This window comes from Balaenoptera acutorostrata, chromosome 18 (genome assembly GCF_949987535.1).
Source record: "Balaenoptera acutorostrata chromosome 18, mBalAcu1.1, whole genome shotgun sequence".
Lineage (NCBI taxonomy): Eukaryota > Metazoa > Chordata > Mammalia > Artiodactyla > Balaenopteridae > Balaenoptera > Balaenoptera acutorostrata.
The window spans coordinates 995,342-1,010,639 of NC_080081.1; the positions used below are offsets into that span (position 1 = coordinate 995,342).

General features: G+C 47.0%; 1 protein-coding gene across 2 annotated transcripts in view; it reads left to right on the forward strand.

Moving 5' to 3' along the window:
- The first annotated feature begins 1,719 nt into the window (after positions 1-1,719).
- The window catches only part of TUBGCP3 (tubulin gamma complex component 3), a 60,824-nt gene continuing 47,245 nt past the window's right edge, over positions 1,720-15,298 (forward strand). For both annotated transcript variants that reach the window (XM_057532895.1, XM_057532896.1), the window contains exons 1-3: positions 1,720-1,986; positions 9,339-9,446; positions 12,638-12,705. In XM_057532895.1, coding sequence (XP_057388878.1) covers positions 1,911-1,986; positions 9,339-9,446; positions 12,638-12,705 — 252 coding nt within the window. In that variant the 5' untranslated portion in view covers positions 1,720-1,910. The remainder of the gene's footprint in view (positions 1,987-9,338; positions 9,447-12,637; positions 12,706-15,298) is intronic.

Sequence of the window (15,298 nt, forward strand, 5' to 3'; positions counted from 1 at the left end):
TGGGTCAAGCTGTGTGGTGGGAACTGGAACAGCCCTGGCAAGACCACAGATGCACGTTTTTCTCCCTAGAAGCTCCATCATTTTTTCAAGACTGAATGCTTTCCAATTTGTGGTCTATCTTTGGTTGACTTCCAGTGCCCTGGCTTGGTTCATCTTGGCAATTTGGTCCAGTTTTCTGCTTTTTTTTTTTTTTGGTGAAAAGGAGTTGCTTGCATCCTCACCCATCATCTCTGTAAGTCCCTCTGGCTTCACGTATTTTGAGGGTCTGTCATCAGGCACACACGCATTTACAGTTGTGTCTTCCTAAGGAATTGACCCTTTTATCAGCATGAGATGTCCTTCTCTGTCTCTGGACACTCCCTGTTTCCGAGTCTATTTTACCTGATGTTAATGTGGCCACTCCAGCCTTGCTATACTCACTGTTTTCATGGTATATCTTTTCTCCACCCATTTACTGTTTACCAACTTTTTATATTAAAATATGGCTTAACCTGTAATTAGGTCCTGCTTTTTTCCTTCACTTCTTCTGGCAATCTTGGCCTTTTAATGGAGCGTTTCATCCATTAACACTTGTTGCAGTCATTAGAGTGGTTGGATTTAGGTACACTGTTTTAAAAGTTTGTTTTCTGTTGTCCTCTTTGATTTTTTGTTCTCTGTCCACTCTTTCACTCCTTCTTTTGGATGACTTGAGTCCTTTGGAATTCTGCTTCACTTGCTGCTGAGAAGAGCCATCCTGATTCTTCAGAAAATGGAGGAAAGGCCAGACTCTGCACACACACACGAGGAGGGGTTTCCTGCTGTGTTTAAGAAAGTTCAGGTGACTTGGGTTTTCACGTTTTACCCAAACGTCTCCATCTCAAACCTCAGGGTCCACTTCTTCTCAATTAACCATCCACCCTTAACAGGAGAGACTTGGCAGGACTGTGTGTTCAACTTGCATCATAACTGGAGTCTGGTCCTCAGTTCTGATGACTTTGCAGGTACAAGAATAAGAGATTTCTTTTAGGGCTGTTATAGACGCCCTCTGATTCTGCCTATGGCTGCGCCTCTAGCTAGAAATGCACGGACCCCAGGTTTCCGCATGTACCCCAGCACAGTCCACCCCATCCTGTGCTCTCTGTAGCCATCATTACCCCTGACCGCAGCAGCTGCTTAATTTCCCCAAGTCTTGCCATCAGCCAGCCCTTTTCCCCAAGTAGCCACACGTGACCATGTAACACATTTTGGTGGTCGAGCCTGCCCCCGTCTCTCGCTCTTGTCTGACTAGTTACCTGCGGCTGGGGGTGGGGAGGTGCCAAACAGCACTCTTATGAAAAGCTGGACAATGTGGCCGGTGTCGACGGTCAGCCACGTGTCGAAAATCATAAAACCCTTGTCTTCTATAAACAGACTTCTCCACCCAAAGTGTAAGTAGAAACAATGATCCTTTAAAAAAAATTATGGACTGTGAAAGCGCTGCTGGGCACCCACCACTCTCACAGCAGGTCAGGGGCCGTCCTGCCCCTCTGCTGGGGACGTCTGGGGGTCGGAGCCGTCCTGACCCTCGAGGACACCTGGGCACGTTTGTGGGTCTGAGCACCGCGAGCAGCAGCGGCTGGGGCGCCTGGTGCCGGAACTTTCCTGGCTGGGCCGCAGTTGTCGGGAGGAACCCTTAAGCCGGAGCACCAGCGGCCCCGAGCGCCCGGAAGAAGCGGGGCATTGTGGGAGGGGCCCGCGTTTCGGCGGGTTCCGTCAAAATGGCGCCCTTCTTGCCGGCGCTGCTCGCGGGCCCTTAGCCTGTGGGGAACCCGGGAGCCCTCGGGGCGCGGGGCGGACGCGGGCGGCTGGGCCTCCGGAGCACACAGGGCTCGGGGCGGGGCGGGCGAGCGCCGGGGGCTCCGCGGGGCCCCCGCGGGCAGCCCCGGGCTAGGATGGCGACCCCGGACCAGAAGTCGCCGAACGTCCTGCTGCAGAACCTGTGCTGCCGGATCCTGGGCAGGAGTGAAGGTAGCGAGGCTGGCCGGGCGGCTGGGAGGCGTCCCCGGGGCTGGCGGGGTCGGAGCTGGCAGGCCTGCGGGCGCTGCAGCCCCCGGGGCGGGGGAAGGAGGCCGGTCCCGGGGCGGCTGAGTCACCGCTGCCCGGCGCGGTGCCGGGGTGCAGCCGGAGGACGGTCAGCCGCCGCGCGTCCGCCTCCTCCGGCCGCAGGGCCGGGCGGGCGCTCCCGCGCTTATCCGGATGGAGAGCGCGGCGGGCTGGCCTGGGTCACACGCCCGTGACTGCGCGGGGGCGACGCCGCGGAGGGGGTCCGGGTGGTGGAGCCCCACAGTTTCCCCTTAACGTTAGCAAAGGAGCGGATTTGAGGGTGATGCGAAGCTGCCTATGACGGTTACCTGCCACGTTTTCCTTCGATGAAGGGCTGAGGGTTGCTTTTCATGTAAAACCATTTCTGCAGGGTTCACATGGCGAGTCCTGCTACCAGACCAGTCCCGTGCAGTAGGTCAAGCCATTGTGTAGTCCTGGAACCGTAAAATACGGCACAGTTTGTCGTCTCTCCATGTTTGTTTTGGCGGGAGGGAGGGGGGAAGAGGGGATGCACTACGAAGGGATCTTTTGGGTAATTGAAGCAACTGGGTTACTTATTCCTTGAGCACCATAATGTGGGAAAGAAAGTGTGCAGTTTTTGCAGGAAAACTTAAAACAAAATTAAAGAATTGAGACTGCATTTTGACCTTTCATGATTCTGGACAATTAGCGTACATAATTTATCTGATGGTCTTAGAAGCAAAAAGATGAGTTTTCTTTGGTCAGTCTGTTAAATGACACTGACTTTACATGGTTCTTGCTCCAGTTTATGAAGTTTCGCTGTTTTCCTTTGTTCATCTAAGAAATCTTTGGGCTCCCCCCACCTCCAGGCACTGTGCTAGGCGCTGGTGATGCAGAGGTAGAGAGACAGGTAATTCCTCTCATAGATCCTACATTCTAGTGGAGGATATGTGATAAAATCAGTAAACTTAGGGGCTTCCCTGGCGGTCCAGTGGTTAAGACTCATGCTTCCAATGCAGGGGCGCAGGTTTGATCCCTGGTCGGGGAAACTAAGATCCCACATACCATGCGGTGCAGCCAAAAGGTTAAAAAAATAAATAAATAAAAATTAAAAACAAGAAGATTTTCTCTCATCGTTAGAGTGGAAGAAACATTACTTATTTTAAAAAAAAACAGTAAACTTATAATGTTGTTTAGTGGTGCTGTGATGAAAAATAAAGTAGGGTAAAGGGATTTTTTTTTAATTTACAAGTTATTAGACTAGATTTAATCTTTTTTTAAAAATTGATTTATTTTTGGCTGTGTTGGGTCTTCATTGCTGCAAGCGGGGCTACTCTTTGTTACGGTACATGGGCTTCTCATTGCAGCGGCTTCTCTTATTGCAGAGCACGGGCTCTAGGTGCACAGGCTTCAGTAGTTGTGGCACGTGGGCTTCAATAGTTGCAGCACGCGGGCTCAGTAGTTGTGGCTCACGGGCTCTAGCCTGCAGGCTCAGTAGTTGTGGCTCATGGGCTTCAGCGGGCTCAGTAGTTGTGGCTCGCAGGCTCTAGAGCACAGGCTTAGTAGTTGTGGCGCACGGGCTTAGTTGATCCACGGCATGTGGGATCTTCCCGGACCAGGGGTTGAACCCGTGTCCCCTGAATTGGCAGGCAGATTCTTAACCACTGCGCCACCAGGGAAGCCCAGGGTAAAGGGATATTGAGGGAAAGCTGAGGATACCTAAACAGAGACCTGGGTGGACAGAGGGAGGGGCCCTGGCACACCTGGGCCAAGGTCTTGAGGAGGGCGGGGCCTGGCTGTTTTGATTTTATCTCCAGCTCTTCTGTGTGTGTGGAGTTGCCTTTCTGATTTGACGTTCCTGATCATAGGAGACACCAGGGAACTGAGATGGTTGGTCCTGATTCACTCATGTTAAAGTCAGGGTTTGCATTACATCCGTGGGCCCTCAGTTTTCCTCCAGGGATAAACCACACATTCATCCGTTTCCATTGTCACAACTAGACTTTGAAGGCCATTCATTCATTGCGAGGTGTCATCATGTTTCTCAAATTTTTTTTTAACATTTGAGGCTCCTTTTGATTGACTTAGTTTCACCCATTCCAGAAGGTTGCAAAACTTTTCAGAAAGTTCTGCACCGTCCTCTCTCTCCACGTAGAATTGTGTCTAAAGAGTAAATTGGCTCCTGTACACCTTAAACTTACACAGTGATGTATATCAGTTATATCTCAATAAAACTGGAAGGAAAAGAAAAGTAAATAAGCTGTCTGTGAGATCCTCAGGGGTCCTCTCAGAGTAAAATATATCATAAACTCCACTAAAACGATGCTCTGTTCTGTTCTGGACAGCTAGGATTGCCAAACAGTTGTATTCATAATTCCAAATTATGCTGCTGCTTACCGAAGAATATATGTCTTTAATAGCTTGCCTTGTTCTGTTTTAATTTATTCTTCCTTAGTGAACAAAGGAGCAATGTTATTGCTGCCTTTACAGTGTTTGAGATTTTTAAAAAATTTCTTTTAATTGGTGGGTATTTTATCTGTTAACTTAGTAGAACATTTGATTAACTACATTTTCTAGTGACGTTACAAACAATGGGCCTTATGCTTTTATAATATATTGCTTTTTTAATACTGTGAAATTGAGGCATAATAGATACTTGTTACTTTTAATATGAATTTCATATGAATCAATTTTTCATAAAGTTTTTTGTTTTTTAATTTGTAGTTAGCTTCAAGGGACCTTCAGAAGCAAAGCACCTAGCTATAATGATGCTTGACACTTTTATAAAGTTAGTATAACCATTATTTCCCACCTTTTCCAGCTTATAACACTTGTGAATTTGTTTGAAACACACAGTGCCAGTTATTGAGTGGAGAATTCTCTCTCCACATCCTTGAGCCTCTCCTGGAACATTTTACTTATTATTATATCTTTGGATAGTCATTATTTCTGTCTTTGGAAACAGTGTACTTGATGTTATAGTGTTTCAGCTCTGCCAGAGGCAACATTCCTTTTCATACTTTGTAATCCTCTTTCTAACTAGAGATTAAGAAGAAATACAGGAGTTTTTTGTTAGGTAAGTGTTTTAGCACAAATGGTTAGGTAGGACTACAGTAGCCCACATACTGAGGTCAGACGATGGCCCTGACTAGGAACGGCCATGTGAGGGCAGCGTGAGCCATGGTGCAGGCAGGGAAAGGATGTCGTCTTGATGGTTTGTGGACCACAAGTGGTGTTGCTGTGGGTTTTATGATTTTTGAAAATTGTGAAGAGTTCTTGATGAAGTTCCAAACAAAGTGTAGTCTTTACCTTGGGAAAATCAATGTATATTAAATATACATCAAAACATATTATGTGGGGGAAAAAAAACTTATTATGTGTATGTTAAAATGTACACTAAATGTTTATTAATGTGTATATTGAAATTTTAAAGGTTTAGGCTTCATTTGAATATTGTACCTAATGGGTTTATTATTGCTATTTTAAAATGAATTAGTATTTAAAAATGATCATGGTTTATGTTTCTAATACAGTAAATGTAGATTGATGTAACCCACATAAATAAAAAACTTTTAGGGGTCCTCAATCTTAAAAGTGTTAAGGGGGCTTGAGACCAGAAAGTTTGAGAACCACAAACTAGAGCAATGATTTTTATTTTGTTTTTGTTTTAGAGCATTGCTTTTCAACTAGTGCTGTGATCAGAGTCATCTGTGATCTCACGAGAACCTGATAACACTGGCTGCTTTGGGGAGAGGAGCTGGTGGCCAGACAGTAGTGGAGGGGGAAGACTTTTTACTGTATGCAGTGTTACGTCTTTTCATTTTGAATTCTCTAAATGTGGCACTTATTCACAACTAATATTGTGGGCCCCATCTCCAGAGATACTGGTCCTGGCGGTGTCTGTTGGCGCTTGGCGTCTGGAACACAGTCATTCTGACCTGTGTCTGGGGTGGGGATTGCTGGTTCAGGTTACTGACCTGTTGGCCTGTCCTTTACGAAAGCAGTGCCACGTGTGCACAAGCCCACAGGTAGAGGAGGTGCAGGAAGGCAGAAACTTACGACTTGGACAGTTTGTCCTCGGTCACTTTCTGAAACTCTGGGAAGCACACGCCTGTAGAGTTTTTGTAATTCCTGGGGACTCGCTTATTTTTGTGCACCTTGAAGTTCAGTGGTTGTCTCTTACCTGACCGTGTGGATGAGAACCCTTCTGGGATGCAGAGGCAGCTGTCTTCCATCTGAAACCTCTTGGGCCCACACCTGCGTGCTCTCTGGGCCTTCGCGTGTCAGGTTGAGATCCTGTGGTCCCACGGTGTCGCTGGCCCTGGCTTTGCACCCCCTCCCAGTTTCTCTCCCACCCTGCAGCCAGAGGGTCATTTCTAGAAAACAGTTTAATCAGATCTGTTGAAGGCTGATTTTGTTCCCTGTCTGTAACCTACAGGATGAAGACCACATTATCTTGCTTGAGGTTAAAAACTAGGGGTGCTCTGTTGAGTTGTAATTTTGATGGCTATGCTAGACACAATGTACATTTAAATGACGTTTTCGGGTTGATAATAATAAAGATAGCTAACGTTTGTTGAGTCCTTGCTATGTGCCAGATACCCTGCTTACCCTCTGGGAGGTTGCAGTGGTTATTAGTGACCTCATTTTATAGGTGAGGCCCCTGAGACCCGGAGAGGTGGAGTAGCTGGCTCGCCGTCGTCCGGCTGGTGACGTGCAGGGCCACGACGGGCGCCCAGGGCTCTGATTCCGGAGCCTCTTGCCTTGAACTCACTCCCTCCTGCTGCCGTGTCTGTGTGCTGAGTAGCGGCGGGAGAGGCGTGGCCCCGCCTGTGGGCTGGGCTCTCACATGCTTGCGGGAAAGTGTGTGTCAGCAGCGCGGCAGCGGCCCCCTGGCCCTCGTCAGACAGTAAATCCTTGAATTCACTGGTACCACTTCTTCTCAGAGAAATGTCCTCAGAGGCTTGGCGGGGGGTGTACCTCCCCTCCCCGCTCCTGATGACCAGCCGCCCACCCCCGCACATGCCCAGAGCAGACTGGAGGCGAGAGTACTCTGGTACTTTGTGGCCAAAAATTTGAATGCTCCTATTTTTAGTCTTGGGTTAAGCCAGATCCTCACAGAGCTGCCGTGTGGACCTCCTTGTCTGGGACTCTTGGTGGAATGAGTTTGGCTTTGATGATTTGGCTTTTAGAATCCAGTGTCATTGGCCTCCTTTGAGGAACAGTGTCCTGAGCAGCCCTGTGAATCCCACTGCTGTGTCCTTTCCACCTGGTTCTCTGGCTTTTCACCTGGCAGGCTCCTACCCGTCTCAGAGGTCGCTTCCTCAGAGAGGCCTTGCTCAACCAGCGTGTTTCATGAAGTCTTCCCTGTTATTTGCCATTGTAATGTCCTGCTTATTTCTCAGTAGCTCTTGTCACAGTCTGATTACCTTGTGTATTATTTGCCTCATTTTTTTGTATTCTCACTAAGGCTGCCTTGTTAGCCACTATTTCTTGTCTCTTCTATTCTTAGGGCCTGTACTGTTTGGCATGTAGTAGGTACTTTGGAATTATTCATTGAATTACTGATTGAGTTTACTTTAAAAATTGAATGGTGTTTTGGGAGTGTTAAAGGAGAAATTTGTAGTTGACATTGCTTGATATTTTGCATTTTAATCTTTGATCATAGTCATTATTAAATGATGGTCATTATTGATAGTCATTATTGATGTCATATTGATGATAGTCATTATTAAAGAAAGAATAACGGCCTCTGCTAATTTCTTTCATAGTCTGGATTCTATGCATCTACCTTTGCAGCACAGGATAGGTAGATTTGGTTTAAGAAATAGCTGATGGGTTTTTCAGATATTTTATCATCCACAAGAAAGATAGACTGGAAATTTGGCTGGCAGGCAGATAGGGAAAATGCAGTGTGGCTGCAGAGGCGGGACGGATGCGACAGACACGCAGAGGTGTGGAGAAGGTGTGAAGACAAGGACGAGGAGAGTGTGTCTGGTACTGAGGAGGTTTGCATTTTGGGCAGGAGAAAATTCAAAAGTTTATGAAACTTTTAGAGTGGGGATTTTTGTGTGACGTCCTTGGGTATGTTGTTAACGAACTGTTGTTTGTAGAACTCAGGATCGTGGTAATCTAAAAATAATTTTTAACTAAAATAGTTATACAAGCACTCCTTTTAATAAGAGATGTTCAGTGACACTGAATGTTTCTAAAATTAATGTATAGTTGGTGTAGAAAATTTTTAAAGTGTGGGAAAACATGAGGAAGAAGATCTCCCCTCTAATCCTGTGACTCCACGGAAACAGTTTGAGTGACTTCTTTTTGCTCCTTTCCCCCGTGTATACACCCACCTTCTGTGTTGTGGTGCAGTGGTGTTTAAGGAAGACTCCGCACGTGCGTGTGTGTGTACATGTGGGCGTGTGTGTGCGTGTGTACGTGTGCTGGAGGTGGGAAGGTGGTCTGAGGAGCTGGGGGGGGGAGGGTGTGTCAGGGTTCTCAGCTGGACGTGAGTGAGGCGTCCTCAAGGAAGGGCAGGACCGCGGAGCATGGCTGGTGTGTCGTGAGCTGGGCCAGGAGAGCAAGGGGCAGGTGGCAAGGGGCCCAGTGTTGTAGGCCTTCCTCAGGATCAGCCTGACTGCATGTGGGTCATTTACTCCAGGGGCAAAAGGAGGAGTAGGTCACCAGCTACTCAGGAGACTTGTTGTGATGGGCTAGTGGCTATGGAGTGATCGTAGTGGGACACACTTGTAGAAGTCGAGTCAGCAGGGTTTACTGATCTGCCTTGTTTTCTTTGCTCTTGTAGGTTTATGCCTTAAAAAAAAAAGATCCCCTTTTCTCAGTTTAGTGGGGTTTTTGAAGGGCGTGGAGGCTCATGTCTGTGTTTAAGCCATCCTCTTTACCTTGAAGTGCACACATGGGTCATAAGTTATTGCCCGTTTTGGTTGCTCGCGGCCACTCCTGGCGTGTGTGTGCACGTGAGCCCTGGCGCTCCTTGTAGGCTCTGCTGAGCAGGTGCCGTGGTTGCGCTGGCACTTTTCCTGCTCCTTTTTTTAGGCTTATCAGTCCAATCTGTTTTCTGTCTCCTAGGAGTTTTCAGACTTTCTGTCGCTGTCTCCCTCTCTTTGTCTGTAAAACTGTCATTCTGCTCATGTAGTCGTTCATCCTGCCTCTTTGTGGCTCTTCCGTCCTCTCAGTTAAGCCCTGGGGAAGGTGGACAGCAGATGCACATGCCCAGTGCACCGTGTTGAACTGGAAGCCTCGGGGGATCGCGACGTAACGTGATGGTGATAAGTTGCATCCTTTTATTTACCTTTCAGCCGATGTGGCCCAGCAGTTCCAGTATGCCGTGCGAGTTATTGGCAGCAACTTCGCCCCAACTGTTGAAAGAGATGAATTTCTAGTAGCTGAAAAAATCAAGAAAGAACGTATGTATTTTTCTTAAGTGTTATCATGTGTTGCATTCTTAAACTTGTCAAAGCTTAAGTTTATACACACACACACACACACACACACACACACACACACAGATATATACTTGTGTCTTTCTTTACATATGTATGTATTTCTTTGTATGTGTACGTATATATGTAGTTCCCAAGCACATTTTAATTATAGGTACTATTACAAATATATAAAAATATATATTAAAAATAAGGACAAGAACATAGTGGAAGGGGGTTGTTTTAAATACTATTATAACAACATAATGTGGGTTAAGAATGCGAGGAAGATAAAAGGACTTCATATAACTTGCTGCTTATCTTGTGATTCGCAGTATTTAATCTTATGCACCCTTTGACCAGATAACAGAGGGTATTATCTTGGCAGTTAAAACAACTCAGTGAGTCAACTTGCAGTACTTTAGAGCTTGCCATTGAATGTTGTAATTCTGAAATGGTCCTGAAAGCTTTCATACACAGTGTTACCTTGGAGAAGGAAGCTCTCCACGTATTAGCCCCCGGTTAGGGATGGTTGTCCGACTGTGCGTCCCCGGAGCATCTGAGGGGGGGCTCTGAGCACCAGGACCCGCTTGTGAGAGCTGCCCGTCCCGGTCGGAGGGTGGTTCTTCTCCAGGGGCCGGGTCCCCTTTCCTCACGGTTCTCCAGACTCAAGAGCCTGGCCCCAGCCACCTGAGCAGCAGCCTGGCTCCTGAGAAAGCAGGTGCGTTCTCCCTGCGGGCCCGGCTCTGAACCCGCCCAGGTGAAACGGGCTGTCGCGAGTGGTAACGCCACCTTCTCGGCGGTAGTGCCTCCTGGCACCGTCTCCCACCTCAGCTGTTGCCTTATTCACTGTTTGGCCGGGGCTCTGTGTGGACGTCCTGTTGCAGAGCTGGGTACCCGAGCTGGGAAGTGGCGGCTGCGGGTAGGGTTGGGACCCTGGCGTGTGAGCGGCTGGGTCTGGGGGTGGCTCGGTGAGCAGTGCAGGACTGGCGTGCTTCCGATCTTGGGGTTCCCTGGCACGTAGGTACCGTGTAAGGTGGGGGGACGGACTGTTTATCATAGTGTGAAGACTCATTTTCCTTTCTTGTCTGTAAAACTGAACCTGAGAACAGTGCGCTCGCTTCTTGACCCCTGATGATTGTTACACTTTAGGTCATTAGTGAGGACCCCGACTGCTAGGCACTGCATTGAACAGACCTTTATGCCCTTTGTGAACGTACAGACCCAGGCCCGCTGGTGAGAGCGCTACACGTGCTTGGACTGGCTGACGAGAGTTTGTCCTCAGAGTCACAGGACTGGCGGCCAGGTTGTTGAGTGGGTCCTGAAGGATCTTTTTTTAAGGAGAAAACTGTAACCGTGTGCAGTTTATTGTTCTGTGTAGTCTCTGTACCTTTGAAATGAGGCTTGCTGTGTAGACGCAGTGCGTCTCTTCTGCCCGTTATCACCTGGGGTCCGCGGCTGCTCCTGGGCCCCCAGCCCGAGTCCCCAGCCCTGACGTGGCCCAGCTGTGGTTGAGGTGTCAGTGATGGTCCATGGCGTGGTCACCAGTGATCTGTCATCTGGCGACCTATGAAAGATGACCTATCATCTTTCGTTCATTCTTAGACATAGTTTTTACATTTTAATAGTTTTGAAATCTGGTAATTGTTTTTGGTATATTAGATTAGTTGGGGTATGGTAGTTCTGCTCTCTGGAATAGCACAAAAATGTTAACTTGCCATTTTATATGGCTGGCTTCAGATATAAAATGCTAGTATGTTTTATATTGACACAAATTGCAAAACTCATCGTGTGTGACAAAATTTCACACCTATTGGTTTCTTCATTTTTCACATTGGTAAGTGAGGTATATTGTAACTCAAGGCTTGTTTTGCTTTATTTAGTCGTCTATTAGATAAAACATCATTTTTTGGGTGAATATTCTGTGTTCATTTTTATTAGTATTATTTACTATATTTTATTGTCCTGTGACTTTTATATCTGAGTTAGCATTAGTCCCATTCTGTAGAAATAACATGTAAAAGTAAATTATATTGAATTTTTAACTGCATTCATTTTGTTGAATGCATTTTATAATAATGCATTTTAAAGAGAGCTTTACCGTTCTGCACAGGAAGACTTGGGGGTACAGCTTTGATTAGGATGAAATGGCCTCTGGTATGTCCATACGAGACATACTGGGCCATACGATCAGTACATGATACGGGGACCCTTTCCTAGGTGATGAATATGAAAAGGTATTGGCTGTCAAGTCAGTCATTGTCTTTCTAGAGAAGAATTCGAACATTTAAACTAAGTGAGCTTGGCGGATGAGATTTTAAGAAAGCAGTCCTGCTACGCTGGGATAAACAGACGCAGAGGTTCCTTGGAGAACAGTGAGGCTGTAAGCCAGCTTCTGAGGGTGGGGCTTTTCTCTCGGCCGTAACGGGATTCCTTGAAGAGGCACCTGTGCACGGGTGGTGTGTGCAGCGTGGTGGACGTGGGTGAGCGTCTCCTCCCAGGCCCACGTCCTCCTTCACGGAGCCGCGCGGCGAGTGAGCTTCTCGTTGGTTCCCTTGGCTTCTAGAGAATAGGCTGTGGCCGTGAGCCCTGGGGACACGCAGGCATGGAACGAATTCCTGGGTGAAGATTAGCCCCTTAGCTGTTTCGATTTCGATTTTGAAACAGTAACTGACTCTTACATCTTACACCAAAGCACGATGAAGCATTGCAGTATATGTTAACAAAAATGCTTAGAAGGTGTGGTTTTAAGTCACACTGTCATGAATGGGGTACTTCTTTGTTGCTGCCTTTTGCAGTTAGGATACCAAAGATGTTTTCACTTCCCATCCCTCCCTCCAGGTGGCCTTTATTAAACTCGTGGTACTTTGCCTCACTGGGCCGCCGTTCGTTACTATTTATAGATAGGATCTAAAAAAATCCCATCATTTCTGTTACTTTAGCTAATTTTCACATAAACTCTTTGATTCCAGCCTAATTTTGTCCATATTTTACAAATCTCAGATCCAATGACTTGACGAAATTTATGGAGCTGAAGTGACATTGCCTAGTTATTTTGATTCTTAAGCTCAAGGTTCGTTTCAGACGTCAGAGTTATCCATTACTGTGGGTGAAATAGCATCATAAGAATAAACTTCGGTGTGTGTCATTAACATGCTCATTTTCTGACTTTCCAGTTACCCGACAGAGAAGAGAAGCAGATGCTGCATTATTTTCAGAACTCCACAGGAAACTTCACTCACAGGTATCACGCACGTGTCTGAAAGCTGCTCTGCCGTTGGCGAGGCAGTTAGTGTGGCTGGGAGCACGTGGTCACCTTCTCTGTTGGGTAGTGGCTTTCAACTCTAGATAGTGTTTGCTTTTCAAAGACGTTCGGTGTTAGAAGTAGGTTCTAGCTGGGTTGAATGTGAAATTGCTTATAAAGATGAATGAAGCTACAGTGAGAAAGCGATCAGACTTCCTGGGCAGTGAGCGTGTCACCAAAGTCTTAGTTACGTCCCTGGGAGGAAGCACGTCAGCAGGAGCTTTGACGTGTCTACACACGACAGCAGAGGCTTAGCTTGTTGCTGCATCTCACTGTTCATCAGGTGCAATTCTTGCTGTTACTGTGAATAAATTACAGTAAATTACTGTCACAGTAAATAAATAAAAAATTAATTTGAACATTTTGTGCTTGGATGTTGATACTTGCACGTGAGTGGTTTTTCTAACCTGTTATTTTTATAAAAGACTCTGCTGGCTTTTACTCCAGTAAACTAACTTAATGCTAGGGGGAGATTTTTGTGATTCAGACTATAAAGGAAGCTAGACAGCTAGGTAGCCGTCTCCCTTCTCTTACAGAGAAGAAAGTGAAATCCTGAGAAGTTTACTGCTTTGCTCAGCAAATACTCGGTTAGTCTCACGATGGTGAAATCACGGAGCAGTGCCCGATGCTGCCAGTAGTAGAACTTGTGGTTCTTTCAAGTCTTCCTCTTTGTTCGTCTGTTGTGCCCCTAAAGAGAAGCCTAACCTTATTTGCTGACCATTTTGATTCCTTAATTCAATTGGATTTACTAGGATTCACTGCTTTAAGTATGTTTTTCCATCTTTATGATATTTATGAAGTTAAGAAATGACCTTGCAAGAGATATGATTTAAAAAAAAAAACTTTCAATATGAATATAATCTAACATTAAATTATAAAATCAAAAAAAAAAGAGGAACCTTTTTTTGTACAGTCGTTTCCAGGCAGATCGTTTCAAACTGCTGTATTATTTGGTTTTCTTAATCTTTCTCTATTTTTAAAAACAACTTCACTTGTGCATTGAAAATTACCAAGATCTGCTTATCAGATATCACATTCCCGAGATGCTTATTAGCCTTACCGAGATCCCCAAAGGGAGATTTCATCAGTAAGAGCTGTTATGTCTGTTAACACTGGCCATTAGGTGAAAACATATTTAGGGAGTTTCTAATTTAAATGGCTGTTTTCCACAGTTCAGTTTGGAGCACCAGATGCTTATTCCTAAAGCAGCGATGTTTTACATGGTAGCCGGCTTCCTAGGGCTGGAGGCCGAAGCGTGAGGGAAGGTGTTGGCGAGCGGCGGGAGCCGTTCCTTCCTGTTGCTGAAACGTCTGCTTCTTCGGAACCTCAGCCGTGGTCGGTGTTTTGTCCTCCCTCCCGCCCGTCAGGGCCTTCCAGCAGTGTGCCCATGGGCACCAGTGCAGGTCCGAGGGGCCCTTGGCCATTTGCCACTGTGTCCTTAGACCCCAGGCGGGAGTCAGAGAGCAGAGGCATGGGCAGGGTGTCCTGGGCCAGAAGCTGGACCGTGGCTGGCGGGGCAGAGCTGAGGACGAGGAGGGGCTGCGGGCGGGCGGAGGAAGGCGGGGCTGTGCGAGAGGAGCAGGGGGCCTCAGGAGGGGTGGGCTGGGGTGCGCGCCGGTCGCAATAACTGTGCGTGCAACGCTTGTCCCGATGCTCCTCCAGAGCTCACGGGGCCCTGATACGTGTTTCCACATTTAGAATTCAGTGTGCGCACAGCGTTCAACGTTTTATGTCTGAATTGAGGTCCTTTCAGTTTCAAAGTCTAAGACAACAGGGTCTGAAGTGGTTTAGAATCATCTGAAACGTGTGCTGCTGGAGTTGTTGATTCTGGTGGTCCCACCAGCTCTGTTCTCTCCCCCTTTCTGCTGCTTTGGGCTCCGGGGGGCTGACGGGTGTGGATTGCAGCCCCTAGGCTCCCTTGCTTCTGGTTGGCTTCCCCTGGAACAGGCAGGGTAGGGAAGAGTGAGCCCCTCCTGCCGCGCTGCAGGGACACATGTCTCTGTTTCTGAGAGACGCACGTCTCCTCGGGGGGTCCTCTCGTGAGCCTGGGCCACTGAGCGATCCTCCTGTGTCTGGAAGGGCAGTTCATGAAACCAAAGTGTATTTGCCCGAACGTCTGCTTCCCTCTGGGCTGAGGCCTCGGTCAGGGCTGGCCTTTTCCTTCCTTGCTGTTGTCCCAGCTGGGGAGTTTGCTGTTTCTGAAAAATTCTGTGTGAATCAGTTACATACCTAGAATGAGCTTGTTCTTTAAAGAAACTTTCTAGGAATATTTTATACATATAATGAAGAACTTGTGCAACGTGAGTAACCGTCCCATAATTTGTTTTGTAAATAAAGTATTTATAGTTTCTAGCCTATGCATGGGAAAGGTAGGAATACAGGAATAGAGTGCAATGCGCTGTAAGTTTGGGATAAAACGTATGGAGGGTGGGCTGCTTGCTGTTAACGGTTGTGAATGGGGGGGAGTGATACATGTTTGGAAATTAATGAAATCATCATGATTACCTTACATAGAAACCTAGGGGTAGTTATC